At 46.2% G+C, this 19,957-nt stretch overlaps 2 protein-coding genes and 2 long non-coding RNA genes across 7 annotated transcripts; 1 reads left to right on the top strand and 3 right to left on the bottom strand.

Moving 5' to 3' along the window:
* Positions 1–1,177, bottom strand: LOC130388079 (uncharacterized). The gene is made up of 3 exons (XR_008896376.1): positions 761–1,177; positions 317–683; positions 1–91 (listed from the first exon to the last, which is right to left on the bottom strand). It is a non-coding gene; the product is annotated as an uncharacterized LOC130388079 (long non-coding RNA).
* Positions 1,178–2,079: 902 nt separating this feature from the next.
* Positions 2,080–9,972, bottom strand: LOC130387912 (TOG array regulator of axonemal microtubules protein 1-like). The gene is made up of 15 exons (XM_056597206.1): positions 9,960–9,972; positions 8,305–8,427; positions 7,644–7,774; positions 7,217–7,331; positions 6,103–6,507; positions 5,655–5,772; positions 5,229–5,334; positions 4,599–4,834; positions 4,090–4,248; positions 3,867–3,993; positions 3,683–3,768; positions 3,126–3,309; positions 2,778–2,997; positions 2,597–2,683; positions 2,080–2,323 (listed from the first exon to the last, which is right to left on the bottom strand). The coding sequence occupies exons 1-15, from the start codon at positions 9,970–9,972 to the stop codon at positions 2,097–2,099; spliced, it is 2,337 nt and encodes a 778-aa protein (XP_056453181.1). The 3' UTR covers positions 2,080–2,096.
* A 1,057-nt stretch (positions 9,973–11,029) lies between these two features.
* On the top strand, positions 11,030–16,058 carry LOC130386901 (uncharacterized). Of its 2 annotated transcripts, XR_008896253.1 has the most exons (4): positions 11,030–11,735; positions 13,104–13,570; positions 13,934–14,047; positions 14,128–16,058. It is a non-coding gene; the product is annotated as an uncharacterized LOC130386901 (long non-coding RNA). The 2 variants fall into 2 exon arrangements; XR_008896252.1 differs by having other exon boundaries at positions 13,934–16,058.
* Positions 12,671–16,028, bottom strand: LOC130386899 (uncharacterized). Of its 3 annotated transcripts, none has more exons than XM_056595760.1 (8): positions 15,886–16,028; positions 15,472–15,796; positions 15,245–15,362; positions 15,003–15,155; positions 14,773–14,917; positions 14,521–14,674; positions 14,283–14,421; positions 13,552–14,180 (listed from the first exon to the last, which is right to left on the bottom strand). In XM_056595760.1, exons 3-8 carry the CDS (start codon positions 15,341–15,343, stop codon positions 14,079–14,081), a joined length of 792 nt encoding a protein of 263 aa, XP_056451735.1. In that variant the 5' UTR covers positions 15,344–15,362; positions 15,472–15,796; positions 15,886–16,028; the 3' UTR covers positions 13,552–14,078. The 3 variants fall into 3 exon arrangements, 2 of the variants coding, with proteins under 2 accessions (XP_056451735.1, XP_056451734.1); XM_056595759.1 differs by having other exon boundaries at positions 15,003–15,064; XR_008896251.1 differs by lacking the exons at positions 15,003–15,155; positions 15,245–15,362; positions 15,472–15,796; positions 15,886–16,028 and adding exons at positions 12,671–12,974; positions 13,088–13,256 and having other exon boundaries at positions 13,446–14,180; positions 14,773–14,962.
* Positions 16,059–19,957: the final 3,899 nt, after the last annotated feature.

Genomic DNA, 19,957 nt, shown 5'->3' with positions numbered 1-19,957 from the left:
CATGGTGCTGTTGCTGGAGGAGTCGGAGGAACCGGGGCCGTCCATTGTCCCTCCCGTGCACTGTGCGCCAAGAGTGCTGGTGGAGGCGGTGCTGCAAAACCAAGAGGAAATGACATAATCCATTAATGACCTGAAGGAGCAACTGACCAACATGACCAATGTATTAATTCAAATCAATTAGTCTCTTGAACAGATTGCCCCTTGCGCAAATAAAATGTCAAATACACCATAAACCGTTGACCAATTGCGCTTTTTTTCCACCTCCAATGCTGCAAAACACAAAATGAAAAATGTTATGTTTCTGTGCTAGATTTACCTAAAATCTCTGTATGATCCTGTCTCGTCTGAAGGCCAGTGGCATTAGGAGGTGGTAGGGGCACTGCGTCAGGCATAGGACCGTCTGGTCTGGGGAGTTCCTGCAGAGGGACCCCCTGTCTGATGGCTAAATTGTGTAGCACACAGCAAGCTATGATGATCCTTCACACCTTTTCAGGCCGATACTGCAGTGTCCCCCCCCTTGCTGGAAAGGCACAGCCATCGCCCTTTCAGCAGGCCTATTTCGCGCTCAACGGTGCCCCTCGTGCGCGCATGGGCCCGGTTATACGCCGGTTATACTTCCTGCTGGGTCCTCGGGTTGGTTAAGGGGGTCATTAGCCATGGCTTCAGCGGGTAACCTTGATCACCTAATGATGATACATTTTTAAACAACTGTACACAACCCAGCAATAGTATTTTAAACATGTTGTAGCCTAATACTCACCAATGAGCCAGCCATCTTCCACAGCGCCTTCTTGGAGACTCACACCAACAGAGCTGTTCTGCATGATGAATGAGTCGTGTGTTCCTCCAGGCCACCACGCAACAACGTTTAACAAGGATAGATTTGCATCACAAACGATTTGCACGTTGACAGAATGAAACCCCTTTCTGTTAACATAGTTAAATTCGTTAGTTGACGGTGCTTTTGTGGCTATGTGGGTGCAATCTATGGCTCCAATTATGTTTGGGAATCCGGCGATGGCGTGAAAGCCCCGTTTGATTTCGGCTTGTTGGGGATCTCTGTAAGGGAACTGGATGTAGTTTGGGGCCAGGGAAATAATTGCGTCCAACACCGCCGGCATGGTCCTACTCATCGATGGCTGAGAAGTGCCGGATATGTCTCCAACCTCACCCTGAAATGTGCCGGTAGCTAAAAATCCCAGGGTGGAAAGGAGTTGGATATGCACAGGGATTGCGTTTGTGAGTCTCGTGTCTCGAGCCAACATTGGCCCTAAATCACGACACAAATCCAGCAGTACATTCTTTGGGAAGTGGTACCTACTAAGAAGCCACTCTGTGCTCTCTCCAAGCAGATCAGTACAATCTTTGAAGACGCGCTCCCTGCGGAGCGCATGGTTGCCAAGTCTTCCAATAACGCAAGATAAGCCATTGCACTAGATTTCAAACATTTCTCACAGCTGTCTTTTATAAGGTTTGACACCAATTAGGTAATTTGTCCATTTAAAATTAGACAAAGGAGTAATTTAATGTTTTCTAATTAAAGTAAACATGGGACATATGTGGATGTCGATTGCTTAATGCAGACGTTGACGCTTTGCTTTGCACTTGTAACATCGCTATTCTACCACTAGATTCTGTTCGTACATTTTGGTAAATTCCATACTTTGTGTGGCAATGATCTTACGCCCTCCTTACGCACAAATCTGTGTGTAAGTACGGTTGATGAATGAGGCCCCAGGCTTTGATTACAGAGGCTACCTGTTCGGATCGGCTTAGCTCAGGAGGTAGAACAGTTGTATCGTAATAGGTTGCTAGTTCGATCCCCAGCTCCTCCTAGCTGAGTGTTGACGTGTCCCGGAGCAAGACACTCAACCCTAACTGCTCCCGACAAGCTGGCGGTCACCTTGCATGGTTGACTCTGCCGTCGGTGTGTCAATGTGTGTATTAATCCGATGTAAGTCGCTTTGGATAAAGCGTCTGCTAATGCCTAATTGTAATTGTAAAATTGTACCTGTTAAAGTGCAACACAAGTCTACCTGTAAAAGTGCAAAGAGAGCAGTGAGTCTTCTCGTTCCCGTCCTTAGGTCATTTTTTATTCAGGACATGGTTCTCAGCAGCTGGTTGAGGTCCCTGCCGACGCTCGGGGGCTGGGAGGCGGCGCTCTGCCGCAGGCCGGGCCCCATCTGATGGTGGAGTGCTCGGCACAGGCTGGTGGTCGCCCGGTGCACGCTGCCGCTGGACGGCCCCAGCAGGCCCCACAGCAGGGGCAGCGCCTTCTGCTCCACCAGCTGGGGCCGGCGGGGGTACAGCTCCATCACCAGCTCTGGGGGGGGGGGAGGAGGAGACGGAGGGAAAGGGGGAGGGGAGGAGACAGAGGAAGAGCAGGAGGAGGAAACCAAGGAAGAGACAAAATAATGGGAGACAGGAGGAGACAGAGGAGAGGAGGAGAAGGAGGAATAGGAAGAGACGGAGGAGATGAAGGCATCAGAGTAGAGCGGATCAGATGCCTCTTGATTGGCCACACAATGGTATACGTATGTTTGGTGCTGATCATTGCAAAGAACAAAACAAACAAACATTTTAGCCATTAACAAACCTGCAACCTTCTCGATCAGATCCACCTTTGCTTGGCCGCTAAGAACCCGTGCCTTGAAGCAGAACGGCTCCAGAAGGAGGCTGTTGTCTGGAGAGGGGCAAGGGAGGAACACATGAGTAACAAGGACAACGCCGTGGTCAGACCGGACCGTGTTCTGGACAGCTCCCCACAGGGCCCTCACCGAGGTTCAGCACCAGCTCGCAGAGGGCCCCTGTGGCGGCCGAGTACACAGCGCGGTTCTTGGAGTTGAGGTGGTTGTCCACGATGGCGGGCACCAGGTGGTTGAGCACCCCGGACAGGTTGTCCTTCAGCAGGCGCACCATCCCCTGCAGGGCCTCCAGGGCGTACAGGTTCACCTTACGGTTGGACTCCAGCAGGCGGTCTCTGAAGAGGCCAAACACCTGGGGGAGCGGGGAGAAACGGGGAACAGGTGAACAAAAAGGGGACAGGAGGGAGTCCAACCAGGAGAGGGGATAAGGGCGAGTGTGAGGTAGTGGGCGTTTACGAGCGGTGGGGGGGTTTTACGGACCGGGAACAGGCTGCGGATGACCATGCTGGGGTTGTGCTGGCAGTCGGCCACCAGCTGGTCGAGGCCTTTGATGCGCTCCCTGAAGTCCTTGGACTCCAGCAGAGCGGTGAGCTGCCTGATGTACTCAAACTTGTCTTCCATGATGGGCCCCTGAGGTTTGGAGCTGCACTTGCTGTTGGGCTCCCTGGAGGGTACCACAAAATATAATGTCATGAAACTGCATACATACTTACTACATATATACATATATGATCTTGGAAATAAGATAAAATATATTCTTAAAGTTTGCTTCAAGTTGAGAAAACAAACAAATGCATAATTAATATAGGAGAGACATTGCAAACAGAAGCCATCATGTGTGTTCTGGAACACGACCCCGAGAGAGGAGCTGACCTCATAACATATATAAGGCTTTTACTTTCACCAACATATTTCCAAGGTGGCTGTCATGTGTCTGGGAGGAGTCTCACCTGGGGGTGGTGGTGGTGGTGTTGGTCGGGGTGGCGGTGGTGGTGGTGGGGCTGGGGGCTATGGTCTGTTTGGGGAGCTTCCTTTGCAGCGTCGAGGCCCTAGCGGTGCCACTGCCGGGAAGCGAGGCTGGGGTCTGGGGCGTCTCACCCAGACCCAGACCCAGACCCTGACCCTGACCCTGACCCTGACACAACAAACACAACAACAACAACGTTCACCAGACCCGTCACCAAGCGGTTGGGTGGGGCGAGAGGGCGGGGCCTTCCGTACCTTTGCCTTGAGTCCACTGACCGCCTTGCGGGCGGCGGAAAGGTCCTTGGTGGGGATGTTCTTCTCCAGCAGGCTATCAAAGTCCCGGTGGGAGGACAGGAACAGCAACATCCAGCGGCCAAAGGACCTGAAGGGGGAGGAGTGAGACCGGCACGTCACCGAGCCGTTGGACACACGCCAAAGCCTTCAGCCAACACAGGAAGCCACCGGGGGCTCTACGTGCCTGGGTTCCGGGGAGGAGTCCAGGGCCAGCTTGACCACGGCCGGGAGGATTCTGTCCGTCACGTCCTTCCCTCCGGACAGCAGGCGGGCCACGCCCACCCTCTCCAGCAGGTCGGCCAGGTGCTGGGCGGCGCACTTCCTCACCGCCGCGCTCAGGTGGCTGCAGACGCACACAGGCTCAACATGAAGGACGCACACAAAGAGACACAAACCACAGAAGTACACAACGGATGGAGATAAGGAAACATCGGCTAGACCTCTGGAGTATCCTACCTACCAGTCCAAAGCAGATTAAGGATGTTAGAAACGTTTCCTTTGACACTCAAGTCCTGTTTAAATGTCTATTTTTTCTGTTGTGCGTTTGCATCTGCCGCTGATTCTTTGTACTTTATATAAATCACAGATTTGATCTTGCAATACCGTTACTGTGGTAGATATACTAGAAAACATAACAAGGCGCAATACAGTGTGTTTGTGTCTGCGTTGTGCGTGTGCGTGCAGCCCCCTGACCTCAAACCCCCGTCCAGGAAGGCGTTGATGCAGCGTGCCGGCGTGCAGTGCCGCACCATGTGGCCCAGCGCCGCGTCCACTTCCTCCCGGATGAAGGCGTTGCTCTCGGCCGCCTTGTGCAGCAGCGCCCTGGCCGTGGTGTCCACCTCCTTGTCCATGGCCCGCTGCAGGTGGCAGTACAGGACGCCCAGCGTGCACACGGCTACGCGGGACACGCCCGAACGCAGGTTCTTCACCTGAGAACCAGACACACACGTGGTAGACACCACTCTCACTCTGGAAAGGTTCATTGAGTGTCTTGGAAAGCGCGATATGAATGAAGGCGTTACATTATAGTACGTTTCACACTCCTCGCTTCATTAAAGGCTGTGTTTTGCTAACTTTGTTCATGTCGAATCAACCACTTGTTCTATGGTAGAATTGATGGGGATGGTTTTACACACAGCAAGGTATATAGACTAAGCTGTAGACAGGATTGAGTTTGTTTTACACTTGCAGACAGTGACAGACTGTCCACACCCAGCCGCCCGCCCACTCACACGCCCATCCACAGTGACAGACGCTGGTCTCCATGTTACGTGGTAGAGAGAGAGAGAGCACCAGGGAGCAGGCCCAGAGAGGGGGAGCTACCTCTTGCACGAGGGCGAGGCAGACGTCGCGGAGCCTGGGGAGCAGCGTGTCCACGTGGTTCTGGGCCAGACTGCGCAGCACCGTGAGCCCTTCCATCTTCTCCTGCCTGCGTTCAGAACCACAGCAGTTCAGTCAGATGAAACACAAGTTCGGATTGCTTCGACTAATTCTGTGTGTGTGTGTGTGTGTGGGGGCAAATTCTGTGTGCGTGTGTGTGTGTGTGTGTGTGTGTGTGTGTGTGTGTGTGTGTGTGTGTGTGTATGTGGTGTGTGTGTGTGTGTGTGTGTGTGTGTGTGTGTGTGTGTGTGTGTGTGTGTGTGTGTGTGTGTGTGTGTGTGTGTGTGTGTGTGTGTGTGTGTGTGTGTGTGTGTGTGTGTGGGGGGGAAAAGTCTGAGTGTGTGTGGTGTGTGTGTGTGTGTGTCTCACCAGTTCTCTGAGCTGATGAGAGTGAGGCTCTGTGTCATGGCCAGCTCAGGTTTGGGGAAGGGGTGGGGCCCGGGTGGGTCTCGCTGGGGGCCGCTGAGGGAGCCCTGGGCCGGCTCATCTGCACACACACACGTTTGAAAAATAAACGCCTGTCTCAATTAGACGCCGGCGCCTTGCCAGGGTCGCGTGACAACATCACAGACGTATTTTAGAGCATTACCAACTTTCGCCAATAGATGGCATCAGTTCACCAAAAGGAAAATCCAAAGGAATTAAAGGCCTGTTCCATATGGACGCCTGTCCCAAACACAAGCCGCTTGAGTTCAGGGATTGAAACAAATAAAAGCCTGGGCTAATAATTAAAGTTTTATGGTATGCAGGCTCAATCCTATAAAAAAAGAAGAGTTACTTTGGATTGATTTATTTGTGTAAGAGATGCCATTCTTACCACTGCTATCCAACAGTTTATCCTCCAGCTCGGACTCAGTGGTCAGCCTCTGGTCGGGGAAACAGCGGCCCCCGTCCTTCTGCCTCTTCCCAGAGGGCCCGGCCTCTTCCCCTGCCTGGTGGGGGGACGGGCCCCGGAGCTTCTCCCGGGGGATCCTGCCGTTCCTCAGACGCTCCTGCACAGGGGGAAACGGGCTCAACGCGTACTTACCTCTGCCCGCCACGCCTTCAGGAACGTCAGAGGCCGGCGGGCTGCCTGGGGCCTGGGACCTCTGGCCGTTGGCGAACTGGGAGCGCTCCGTCCCAGAGAGGTCCGCCTCGGCGCCTCCGAGCACCCGGCGGCGGGCGGAGGCAGCGGCGTTCCGGGACGAGGGGGCAGAGCTCAGCGGGGCGTCCCGCAGATCCACTGTGAAGGACACTGTTTAAAAGTACACGTTAAGCATACTTTAAAGCAACAAATATACTTGGAATAACTTTTGTATACTTCAATTATATTTGTACTACAATAGAGTGTACTATTGGTTCACCTGGGGGTCTATGTGGAGGCTTGGCCTCAGTAGGGCGGAGGACGATCCTGTCGTTGGCGCCAGCGGCTGGGGCAGCCAACCGGGGCAGCCTAGCCCCACGATGGTGGTCAGGGTCAGCCACTTCTAATGAGGGGAAATTAAGTACACTTTAATAAAACATTTTAATAGTGTAGCACACAGGACTTGAAAATAAGTGTACTTTACTCAAGTACACAATGACCACGTATTTGCAATTTTTCTAAGGCACTGTAATACAATTTGAGATTGAGCTTCTGCAAGTATACTGAAGTACTTTGCTATTCAGTATACTTTTTCTAAGTCCACATACGTACAATTTACAATACACTTACAATAAAGTACACTTTTTATAAGTACAATGCAATACCACTTTAAGTATTTCAGAATTAGTGCACTTTTTTTTCAGTACATTAAAGTGGAACTTAATGACATTTATTGCGAAGTACACTTTTGAAAAGTAGATACGTTAAACCTACTTTAATTTAAGCACAAAAAGTAAAAGTATACTTGTAATAACTTTTGTATACTTTAATTATATTTGCAATACACTAAAGTATACAACTTCTTCACCTGGGGGGGTTCGGCCCGGGGAAGTCTCCTGGCTCGAGGCGGCACCCAGAGCCCGTGCACAGAGGGACACGGTGTCGGAGTGGGCCGCCTGGATCCAGGCTTCCTGGCCGTCAGCCTCCTCAGCCACAGCCAACCGGGGCAGCCTAGACCCACGAGGGTAGCGGGGGTTAAGGCCCGGGGGCTTGGCCTCAGTAGGGGGGCGGAGGACGATCCTCTCGTTGCTGCCACCAGCTGGGGCAGCCAACCGGGGCAGCCTAGACCCACGAGGGTAGCGGGGGTTAAGGCCCGGGGGCTGGGCCTCAGTAGGGCGGAGGACAACCCTGTCGTTGGCGCCAGCGGCTGGGGCAGCCAACCGGGGCAGCCTAGACCCGCGAGGGTAGCGGGGGTTAAGGCCCGGGGGCTTGGCCTCAGTAGGGGGGCGGAGGACGGTCCTCTCGTTGGAACCAGCCGCTGGGGCAGCCAACCGGGGCAGCCGAGACCCAGGGTAGCGGGGGATAAGGCCCGGGGGCTTGGCCTCAGTAGGGGGGCGGAGGACGATCCTGTCGCTGAAGCCAACGGCTGGGGCAGCCAACCAGGGGAGCCAAGACCCACGATGGTGGTCAGGGTCAGCCACTTCTAATGAGGGGAAATGAAGTACACTTTAATAAAACATTTTAATAGTGTAGTACACAGGACTTCAAAATAAGTGTACTGACATAAGTACACTAAATGACCACCAATTTGCAATTTTTCTAAGGCACTCTAATACAACTTGAGATTAACTTTCTGCAAGTATACTAAAATACACTTCTACTTTGCTATTTAGTATACTTTTTCTAAGTACACATACGTACAACTTACAATACACTTACAATAAAGTACACGTTTTATAAGTACAATGCAATACCACTTTAAGTATTTCAGAATTAGTATTCCTTTTTTCAGTACATTAAAGTGGAACTTAATGACATTTATTATGAAGTACACTTTTGAAAAGTACATACGTTAAACATACTTTTAATTAAGCACAAAAAGTAAAAGTATACTTGTAATAACTTTTGTATACTTCAATTATATTTGCAATACACCTAAGTATACAACTTCTTCACCTGGGGGGGTTCGGCCCGGGGAAGTCTCCTGGCTCGAGGCGGTACCCCGAGCCCGTGCACAGAGGGACACGGTGTCGGAGTGGGCCGCCTGGATCCAGGCTTCCTCGCCGTCAGCCTCCTCAGCTACAGCCAACCGGGGCAGCCTAGCCCCACGAGGGTAGCGGGGGTTAAGGCCCGGGGGCTTGGCCTCAGTAGGGGGGCGGAGGACGACCCTCTCGTTGCTGCCACCAGCTGGGGCAGCCAACCAGGGCAGCCTAGCCCCACGAGGGTAGCGGGGGTTAAGGCCCGGGGGCTTGGCCTCAGTAGGGGGGGCGGGGAAGAGCCTGGTCTCCTCGGTGTAAGACTCCCTGTCCTCCATCATGATGGAAGCAGGGGTCAGTTGAGCCCACAAAGAAAAGAATGTCTTCCTGTCCATCGTCGCTGTTCGATAATCTCTCTATGAGTCTCTGTAATGAAACATATTCAATTTATTATTTAATTAATGGAGTCTTTTCCACATACATAGATTGGACCACTGCTTGGGTCTGAAGCATACGCATGCAATTTTGAATTCTGGTACAAGAAATTAAGTGTGTGAGTGACGACGTATTGAGAAAAATTTGTGAAAAGAGAATAAAACGGCATGAGTTGTACGCTCCTATCACGGTGTCTCATTAAGTTTACATTTACAACAACATTACTTGCATTGGAAGTCGATAAAGACACTGAATAATTCGGTAAAAATCACGGTTCAACGCTGAAAAGTTGAACCAACCACGATTGTGTACAGCGCATACCGAACCGTGTACTAACATAATTTATACATAAACGTCAGTAGCCACCAGCAAGAGAGTGAGCTAATGCAGTCGTTAAAACACCTCCAGCAGCAGCATTGCTTCAGATATGACCCTCATTAAGTGCGATGGCGTGAATACATGCAGCAAGAACGTTCAACAAATGTACCGATCTGTAGGCCTATATTCATGCGGTATTACGGTTATGGTTTTCGACTTTACGGTTATGGTGACAGAAGGTTACGACGATAAATCGATCGGTGTTCTCCCCGTGAAAAACCATTTACAATAACATACATAATTGTTAGCGTTATCGATCAGTTAGATGACTTTCTAAAATGACATTGAACTTTTCGAAGAGGGGGCAAGGGCCCTTTGGTGTTTGGAGACTAGTGAGGTGAGAGACGCCGTGGCGGGCCCGAGGTCCACGAAGCCCCGAGCACGGTTAACCTTATTTCAATCGAGCAATATGTGGTAGGCTAGATTTATCTTTTACCCTTCGATAAATATATAATTGATATGTAATAATGTGCCAGGGACGGATTTATAATAGCATTGACATAAAATGGGACTACTTATTACTTAGAGCTATAGTTCATGACTTACCTCTACTTGGCGTCGAAGGGCGAATGAAAACTTTAGAACTTGAGCAGGTACTTGATTGACACGAGGCATTATGACGAGTCCAGCTTCCCGAACCTATCATTGAGCGCATTGTGACCTCACAGTAATTTGTGTGTGTTTTAATAGAAAACCAGCCTACAGGATACCCCAGATCTTTGAAACAAAAATATCACAAAACACTTGCATTATTGCGTATGCATGCTACTGATACTGAAAATTGCACCAGGTGTGATGTGACCGTGTGAGGATTAAACCAACCTGAGTTGGACATCAGGGAATCACACATATGAATGCATGCGTTCATATGCATGTGCATATGAACATTGCAAAGTATAATATTCAACTTTTCCACATTCAATCATCATAAAATATCTGATCGCCTAAACTACTACGCTACTACGCATTACAAGGTTATGGTTTGGCAGCAGGTGGCAGCATAGGGCCTGAAACCAAACATTTCAAACCCGCAAGAAAGACACCCTCATATCAATTTGGGGGCCCGATTTGAAATCTTTAGTGCCACTCACAGGCCAAAGCTGGGTTTACTTTAGTGCTCAAAAGTTTGAAACATGGCCGGTTAGCTTTTTCCTTTCGGCTCTGTATTCATTTTTCATGCTAAGAACAACACAATATTCAGTTATGCAATTTATTATTTTTTTGGGTGATTTAAGTCACAGACAGATGCTTATGTCCAATGGCCTATTGTTGGCTAGGTCTGTTGGTTTACGGCCTGATAACAGATGCTCATTGAATCAGGGTCAAGGACAAAATTACATATTCAAACACCACATCCTTCAAATGAATCATCTAGGCCTACTTTTGACATACTTTCTATAATTGTAGGTTGTACTTGGTGATCATGTATTAGCCCTACATTGTAGGGCTAATACATGATCACCAGCCTACAACCTACAATTATAGAAATTATAATTGTAGCGTTTTCTCCCGGAGGCCAAGGGAAGCCAGGCTTCCCTGTTTTTTAGACATCCAATAAAAACATTTATATTAACAGTTTCGGTTATTCTATGGTGCCGTGTTGCTGTCATTTCTTACACATTTTCTCGTCTCATTGAGCATTTCAAAACACGTCCCTCTAAATGTTAAATACTGAATACGAGGTAGTGTTGGCTCGTTCGTTTGCGAACCGGTTCGAATGAACAAGTCTTTAGAACGAACGAACCAAACCGGTTCGTCTCTCTCGTTCGTTCGGTCGTCTCGTTCACCATTCGATTCCCCGGAAACTCGACTGAACGAACGAATGAATTTCCGGTAGCACTAACTCCACTGAGTCTGACTGACTCAGATGAGAAACGTGCAATGGCGTGCATTCCATGATGCAGACTCAGTGGAGTTAGTGCTACCGGAAACTCGACTAAACGAATGAACAAACAAACGATTCGCGAACGACTCCTCGTGGCGAACTGAATCACGTGAACTGGGTCACTGAAACTAATCATTAAATCCACCATTAGGTAAAACACGACATTGCACACTGTATGTCCCATGGGATGGCATCCCTTGGTGAGAAAAAGGGATTAACCAATCAGGTGAGGCAACCGTCATGACACTGAGCCTCCTGTGATTAGTCAGCAGTGTGCCAAGGGAAGCCTTCACACCAATCAAATGAAAGCATCAACGTCAAGGTAAACAAATAGCGGGAGATTAGCACGTTTGCATTTTTTTTTATCATATTATCGTATAAGCAAGTGGAGTTATGGAGGGTCGAGATTTAGAGTATTTAGTAAATTGTACCATACTGCCACATGGGCAGCAACTAAAGAATAAATCTGGCGGCAGGCCAATGCCTAAGCTTCAGCTGCGTGTGGAGAGAAAGAAGAGTGGTTATCGCACTTTCAATGAGGAGAACTATGTCCGCACCGAGTGGCTAGCTGGTAGCGCTAAACTTCAGCCACTATTTTGCTGGCCATGTCTTCATTTTGACAAAGATTCATGCTCCCTGAACATTCCCTGGGTTACTTATTGACCACTTCGCCACCATGAAAGACAGGAGAATGGCCTTCCTATACAAATAGGGTGAGTAAAATACACACCTCCCGGTGCGGCATTACTGTTCCCTGAGCAGTCCTTTATTATTTGTTGTGTTATTATATTTCCAATTTAGCCTTGATTGAGTGCCTGGAATAAGTTGCATTGGTCAATCAAATGAAGTAGTTAACACTGAGAACCAGCACCAGGGACAGCAGGGCACACCTGAACAGATGTGGCTGTAGTTGTTTATAGCCGCTTGTTCTGGGTTGTTTTGTGTTGTCTTTTAAGTAATGTTTATAAGGAACAATGTTTAGGGGGACTGTGTGTGTGTGGCGGACTCAGGGGGGGCGACTGCCCCCCCACCCCACATGAAAAAATTATATAGTTTACTATAGTAAATAAACTATAGTATACCCTATATATACCATAGTAAATATTGTAGGGTTTGTGAACCTTACTATAGTAGTTTTACTACAGTAAACTATAGTATACTACAGAAAATTCTATAGTTTACTATAGTAAATAAACTACAGTACATATACTATAGTAAATATTGTAGTGTTTTTGAACCTTACTATAGTAGTTTTACTACAGTAAACTATAGTATACTACAGAAAATTCTATAGTTTACTATAGTAAATAAACTACAGTACATATACTATAGTAAATATTGTAGTGTTTTTGAACCTTACTATAGTAGTTTTACTTCAGTAAACTACATAAAACTGCAGTTTTATTACTACAGTATACCACATATATATTACTACAGTAAACTATAGTATACTACAGAAAACTGCAGTTTTTTAATGTATAATACATTATATACTACTACAGTTTACTACATAAACTACAATCTACTGAAGTAAATTACAGAACATTTATTAAACTTTTATTTTGCTATAGAATACTACAATTACGATACCATAGTACTATATATACTGCATTACAATAACTGCATTACGCAGTATTTTGTTGTTCTTTTAACTATGTCATTGTACTATACCTAATGGATATTTTCAACTGTATCACATTTTGTTGTTGCCATTTTTAACCATAGTGCTGTAACAATAATTCACTGCACATAAATTAGGCTTACAACCACCATTAACACAGTGTTTTCTTCTAGACTGCTAAAATACAAAAAAAAATAGTACAAAAGTTTAACTTTCTTTAAACAGTTGATAATTTATTGTTCCTGAAATTTGGCAGCATTGTTCAGCTTTTGTCGTATAAATGCTTTTATGTTCGTATCAGTTACGTAGGTGAACTTCAACTTTGCAGCATCTGTGGGAATACACACACACACACACACACACACACAAACACATACACGAAAGATGAGCATGAGAATGAGGGTATCACTCAACCAACATCTTTTCTCATTTCTATATACCTACTTGTTATTTCTACAAGGTCCTGTTTGGCTAGGCCAGGTTTTCCTTCTGTGCAGCTGCTGGATGACTGGCCTGCCATATATTCCCTGGTATACATCCCATGTAGGAGATCATTTATGAACTTCTGGGGGCTTTGGAAGGAGCAGCGCTCCACAAGTCCTTTTGGAATGACCTTTAATGCAAGTAGATAACATTACCACAAATCTACTTCAACATACAGCAGACTAGCGTCTTACCTCAATGATATATATGTGCATTTAGATTAACCGAGTGAACGGCTGATGCATTTAGAAAAACAGTGCGACTGAAACTACTGCAAATGTAACTTAACCTATACAAATAAAGTCAAACAGATTCTTACAGAGTGGCCCAGGGCCTCTGTTGCTGATGCTGATGATGGACCTGGAGCTGGTGATGGGTCTTCTGTTGCTGGTGCTGGAACTGCTGTTGGTGCTGGTGCAGGGCTCCAGACTAACTTTTTCACAGGTAACACTGGTGCCACCTAGCTTTTCATTTAGTAGCACCAAAACAAATTAGGTAGCACCATATTTTTCTTTGTATAGCGTGTTATTAATATGTTATGTTGATGAAAGTTAAAGATTGACAATGACCCAAACTTGATATTTGCAAAATATTTTAATCTGAATTCAAGTTTCTCTGCATGAGCCGCAGTACAAAAATACTGTTCCACGTTATTAAACGTATATTGAACATAACATTCTGAACATCGAACTTACTGGTAACTTAAAAACAACGTAATAAATAACTTATAAACTTAAAGCTCATTAATTCAAACTGAACTTGAACTAAGTAGCATTAATTTCTTCCATGCAATTCATCTCATTCTAGGGACCAGCTCATATAGTTAGGCCTCCTGCTCCTCTTACCCTGGGAGAACTGCTTAACATCCTGCCTGGCATCATAGTCCTCCAGTTGTGGCCCCTCAACACTAATACGGATTAGGTCCTCAACAGTTTCAGTATGCAGGCTTGATCTAACATCTGACTTGATTCTGTTTACTGACGAGAAGCCTCTTTTCACAGACTGCTGAAGAGATTGGGAGCACCAGCATGATTTTGACCAGGTGTAGGATATTCTGCAAAAGACGAAGTGTGGTGATCAAACCAACTTTCCAAATCACCAAGTCAACAGTGACAATGATCATGTAATTTTTGATACTACAGATAACAGAGCCTACCGCAAAGTCTGAGCAGTAGGGCTCTTTTGTCGTCATGACTTGCCACAGTCCAAGATAGCTTTTGTCCTTGAATGACGTGTTTATCGTCATTTTCATCAGTTGGAACTCCTCTTTGGCCTTTTCTTTGCTGCAGCCATTCCTGGCATGAGATGGAAGAATGGCAGGAACAAGGAGGTCTGTATCAACATGATTCAATTTATTATGTCAACATAAATATGATAGCACACGAAAAACTCACCTGTCCAGGACAGTGGAGAAGTGTCGTAGGAGAAAGTTCACCTCTTCCACACCATGGTTCAGGAGCTCCAGCCTATTATCTGCCCAAAAGTCATGGCTGAAGACATTGAAACACTTCACTGCCTTGGCTGTTGGTGCATCCTTTGTGTTCTCTTCTATCAGAAAAAGACAGACAGAAAAAGGTTAGGCCTCTCAACAGTGCTCTAAACATGTCATTGTGCCTATGATATAATGCTAAAATACAACAACTCACCAAGTAGGCTGCTAAATCTATTCTTCAGGTGTTTCACTGTGGACTCACAGGTCAGCACAATGGCTCTTTGCAGTCTGGGAGCACACTGGCTGATTGGTTGACCTTCTGCCAGCTCTGCAGCTTCACCTTTAGAAAGCGTGACATCCTGTGAAGCATGCAAAATTAAAATGCTATGTATATCTTATTAACATGAAATATACATTAGATTTTATATAGAGTATATTGTGTACCTGATACTTGAACGTCCCAGCCCCAGGTTCTCCTCCTCTCTGTTGGCGCTGCTTCTTCATGGCTGCAAGGAACTCAGACAGCTTACCATCAGGTTTGGGGCTAGCTGCCATAGCTTCTATGGTAGCCAAGAGAGATTCGATGCCACTAACAGCCTGGGAAGACAGTTTTATTCTTAATATAAGCAACATGTTAAGGGGAATATAAAAGTAATCCCCTGGCCTCCTTTTTCTCTCTTCTTTACCTGAGGTAGGATTACATTGTTTTTCTGAAGCTGCAGGCTGAAGTTGCTGATGGAAGAGAAAAGGTCTGACAGGAAGTGGCAAAATGCCACATGTCCCATCCTCCATGCTGACTTTGACCTGCAAATATGTAGTTCTGATTCTCAACTCATAAAACACCAAAGTTAAAATGTTTTCAATAATTGATTCATACTGTCAACACAAAACACTGAGATAAGATAATACTTACCTTCTTTGCTCTGCCAGCTATCTGCACTGGCCGAGGCACCTGCCAGATGCTCCATGTGCACATACACGGCTGTAAACTGGCCAGAGGAATTACCATCCTTCCCTGGTTTTAGGAAGGTCCTCAAACTCCGGGACACATGGGGCAGCCACCTGGTCCCTTTCACTCCACTCGGTGCCTTCACTGTGACTGTTCAGCTCCAAGTGCTTTGAGTTCCCTCATTGATTTAGGGGTTAGGTGGTATGTTTTCCAGATGAGGTGCAACAGGTCATACACCTGCCCAATCATGGAGACCTCTCTTTGCACCCTCAACATCCCTAGCTCCAATCTTTACAGAAAATAGATATATATTTTTTACATTTTAATTACACTTTGGAGAATGAATATGTATGGCAGATATGGTAAAAGGGAACCTACCTGTGTGGCATGCAGTGGAATGGGACAATGAAGGACCCAATCTCTGCTTGAAGGAGGGCTATCACTCCACCTCTGTGTCCCAGATTGACAGCTGCACCGTCTGCACCCATGGCTACAATTTTTTCCGCCCAGTTCTCACAAGGCTTTCTTGGCTGCAGCATAAACGCCTTAAATTAAGCATATAACATGGAATATTTATATTCTCTCTCTCTCTCCCTCTACACACACATGCACGTTATTGTGTGTGTTTTTTAAGATACCTGGGCATGATGGCATCAAATAATTTTATTCTAAAGGAATTTATAATTAACCTGTAGAGCATTTTTCCATATAGTTATTATCATTTAGCTATATGAAACAGAAATGAGACACACTCCTTAACTTCTGCATGGGCGTGTTCAACCTCAATATGGCTAATAAGAATATTGCACGGTTTTCCATCTTCAACGATACGGGCATATATAATCTCGCACTCCTTGGTGGATTTGTCAGTGGAACCGTCAAGCATGAATGAGAGGTAGGGGGCGTGTGCGACTTTGTCAGCGGTCTTTCCCTTGAGTGTGTCTGCTATATCAGTCTGTTTCTCTGGTTGGTTTTGATGTGAGTCAGGGCTGAGAAGTTCACTTCACACATGTAAGTTGATCCAAAAGGTAATAGTTAATTTAATGCACATTTCCCCAGCTCAGGATTTTCCTTTTCAACTTCACACCAAAACTCAGTCAGTGACTTTTCAGCATGTGCCATCTTTTGCATACGATCAAAGGACAAATCCACCAGGTTTTCCTGCAGTCTGGCAGGAAGGCTGCTGCTGCTCTCAGTCCCTCTGAAGGGGTTCCTCACCCAGTCCAGTTGCTCTGACTTTTCTTCGATGTCATGGAAGTACTGGTTGAAGTCAGTTTGGAGTTTGGAGAGATGTGTTCTGATGATTTTGACTCAAGGATTTTTTTCAGCATCAGTGGTGGCAAGATGGGTAACAACGAGTGGAAAACTGCTCACATCTCCATTGTTGCATTTCTTCTCCCACAAGGTGACTTTATGTATGAATCCATTCACTTTGTCATACATGTTAAGTATGTGTGCGTCCTTGTCTTGAAGTGACAAGTTGAGTTCATTCAGCTTGGAGAAGACATCGTCAAGATATGCAAGGCGTGCAATCCAGCCTGTGTTCTCAAAAACAACCGCAAGGGGGTGCAAGTGCTCTTTCAAGAAAGCAGACACCTCGATGCGAAATTCGAAAAGCCTCCGTAGGGTTTTGCCGCGAGAGACAACCAGCGAACGTCCGTGTGAAGCAGCAGCTGATCGTGCTTTGCCCCGCTGTCTTGACAAAGACTCTGAAACAATCGGTGATTCATAGGCCTGGACTGAATGTAATTAAGCACCTTAACTGCGTCATCCATAACAGCACTTAACTCAGGGCTCACTCAGGGCTTCTTGCAAAACAGAAAATGCTCACGTATGTCCGACTCGCGCACAAAGGCCAAGAGCTGAGCCTCCCCACTCACATCCGTCATTTCATCTAACTGCAAAGCGAACAGACCTGCTCTGTTCATTTTATTGACCACCTGTTCAACAATATTAGTGGCGATATCATCGATCCGACGACAGACTGTGTTGTTTGATAATGGAACGGTTTTCAGCGCATCTGCTGCTTTCTTGTCCAGCATAATTTCAACCAAAAGTATAGCGGCAGGGAGAATCAGATCTTCGGCAATTGAATGTGTTTTTTTTTTACTTAGCCACAACAAGTAATGACACAGCATAGGAGGCCTCCAATGCTTTGCTTGACACATTTGCTGCTCTCTTTAGTGTAGTCTGACTTGACTTGAATTCAGACATTTTTCGTTTGAAAAAGTCCTCGGTCTTACCTACATTTCCCGCGTGTTTGGTGCTCTGGTGACGCTGCAGATGGGCTGGTTTCATTGAATTATTTGACAGGACCTCACCGCAAAAAAAGCACTGAGGCTGAGGTGGATCAGACGATGTACAATTAAATCCATACAAAATGTATTTCTCGTTGTACTGCCGGTGTTTGGTAGTGGTCTCTTTATTCATTTTTTCACCTGGCTCCCCTGTGCCCGCATCCGGGGCGACGGTAGCAGTAGCGGTAGCTGGACGTTTACTCCTGCCTAGCCATGCATCCATGTTTACAGTCGGTTTGCAGTTAACGTTGGTTAGCTAGCTTCAAGCGCAACCGCAGCAAGAACGTGAACCTTTTTTTTTAAAAGCGCAAACGTGAACAACAGACGTCTGACGCATAGGTCTGATGTCGCCATTTTTCATGATGTGCATTGTAGTCTTACAATCACTGAGGAAGAACTGTTAATTGCGGATGCGAAAATAGACTTATGGGCTTATTAAAATTCATAATCTAATTTTTGTAATTTTTGTAGGCTAATTTATACTCTTTCTGCGTACCCCCTGCAATACTCACGCGTACCCAGGGCTGTAGTGGTCAAATTAGAGGTGGGTAAACTATGAATTTTTTGATCAGACCGACTTCGACACAACGCAACGCAACGCAACGCAAAGTGTTGCGACTCTGTAAGGCTAGCCTGGCTATATTCCATTATGTTATCAATTAAAGTCATATTCAATCAATCAATGACAGTCAATGAATGTGTTTGTAGTTTATTCAAGTTATTCAAATTTCAACAGTAAAGAAAAGTATGTGTAGATTAAGAACTATCTATCTATGGCATGTGTGTATGTGTGTGTATTAGTATGCATGCTTTTCACAGTAGTACCCAGAGGGCCTCCTTGTCCTCCACGTCAGGTCCTGCCTTGCAGGGGCGTGTTCTGGAGTTCATGGCTCCCCTGTGCTTCACCAGCCAGGACTTCACATACGTGTTGGATTGAACTTTGTGGTGGCTTAGTGGTGGGCCATTCAGTTGAATAAACATCAAGGACGACACTGTGACCAAGTGCAGACTGCATCTCAGGGGGCACACTATGATGCTCATTAAGCTGAACCCCCTCTCACACTCAGCAGTGCTAACTGGAATGAGATGGTCGATATTCAGGAGTGGTGCAAGGTTTTCTGGAATGATGCTTGAGTTATCCTTAAAATCCCTATAGCCTTCAAGAATTTTTCTGTCATCAAGTCTGAACCTTTGGGCAAGTTGTTTCTACTTGGATTCCCCATACTGCTCCTCTAGGGAACAGGCCATTTGCTGGGAAAATAACTTTAAAGAAAATAAATAATAAAATACAAATATTTATAATATATAAAATACAAATATTTATAAATATTTATATTTTTATTGGTTTAACCGCCAACCGCCCGAATTTAATTAAAATATATTTTTTTGTCGCGTCATCCGCCCGATCCACGGTTCAGCCGCGGAGTCCACGGCTGCAACCGCCAACCTCGCATCTCCAAATTGAGGCTTTAACATAGCGACCAAGCTATAGCGAAGTTGATACCCGAAACCGGAGTTTAATATGGATAGCAGGCACGTGCAGAGGGGGGGGCTATGGGTGCCCGAGCCCCTGCCCTTTTCCCTCTGAAGGACCAAAGTGCCCTTTTGAGTGGTCGTTTAAATTTCCAATGCTTTGTAAAATTACACATTAACATGTGAATCAATTATTCGAGTATAAAAATGTCTAAAAGTAATGATACAGAAGTAAAGTTTGTACTTTGTAGCCTCGTTTACCGGCGCTCAGTGCGCTGCTGCCGCTGGGTGACGTCATAGGCTATCAACGTGACCTTTCACAATTTGCCTGCCTGCAAGATGCGCTTGTTGTTTTAAGAGACGGTACAACGCAGGGTAAGATCACTACAGAGTCAGACACAGACAGTTGTTTCCAAAACCATAAAGTTGATAATGCTAAATAAACTAACAGTTATCTCGTTTTGTAGTGTCATTTTGAAGTATAGGCCTATGTTTGCCAGCAAAAGCTTTTCAACTAGCATCGTTTTAACTGACCTGTGAAAGTGGCTACCACTCGGTTTATTTTCTATAGCCTACCAGCTAGCTATACAGCTAACCTATCTGGGAAACCTTTTGAAATTGCAAAGGGAAAGCATACATCGTTATATTTAATCTGTATACTCTGTAGTAACTACTTGGCC

The sequence above is a fragment of the Gadus chalcogrammus genome, chromosome 8 (assembly GCF_026213295.1).
Source record: "Gadus chalcogrammus isolate NIFS_2021 chromosome 8, NIFS_Gcha_1.0, whole genome shotgun sequence".
Classification (NCBI taxonomy): Eukaryota; Metazoa; Chordata; class Actinopteri; order Gadiformes; family Gadidae; genus Gadus; species Gadus chalcogrammus.
This window is presented reverse-complemented; position numbering and strand designations above follow the sequence as displayed.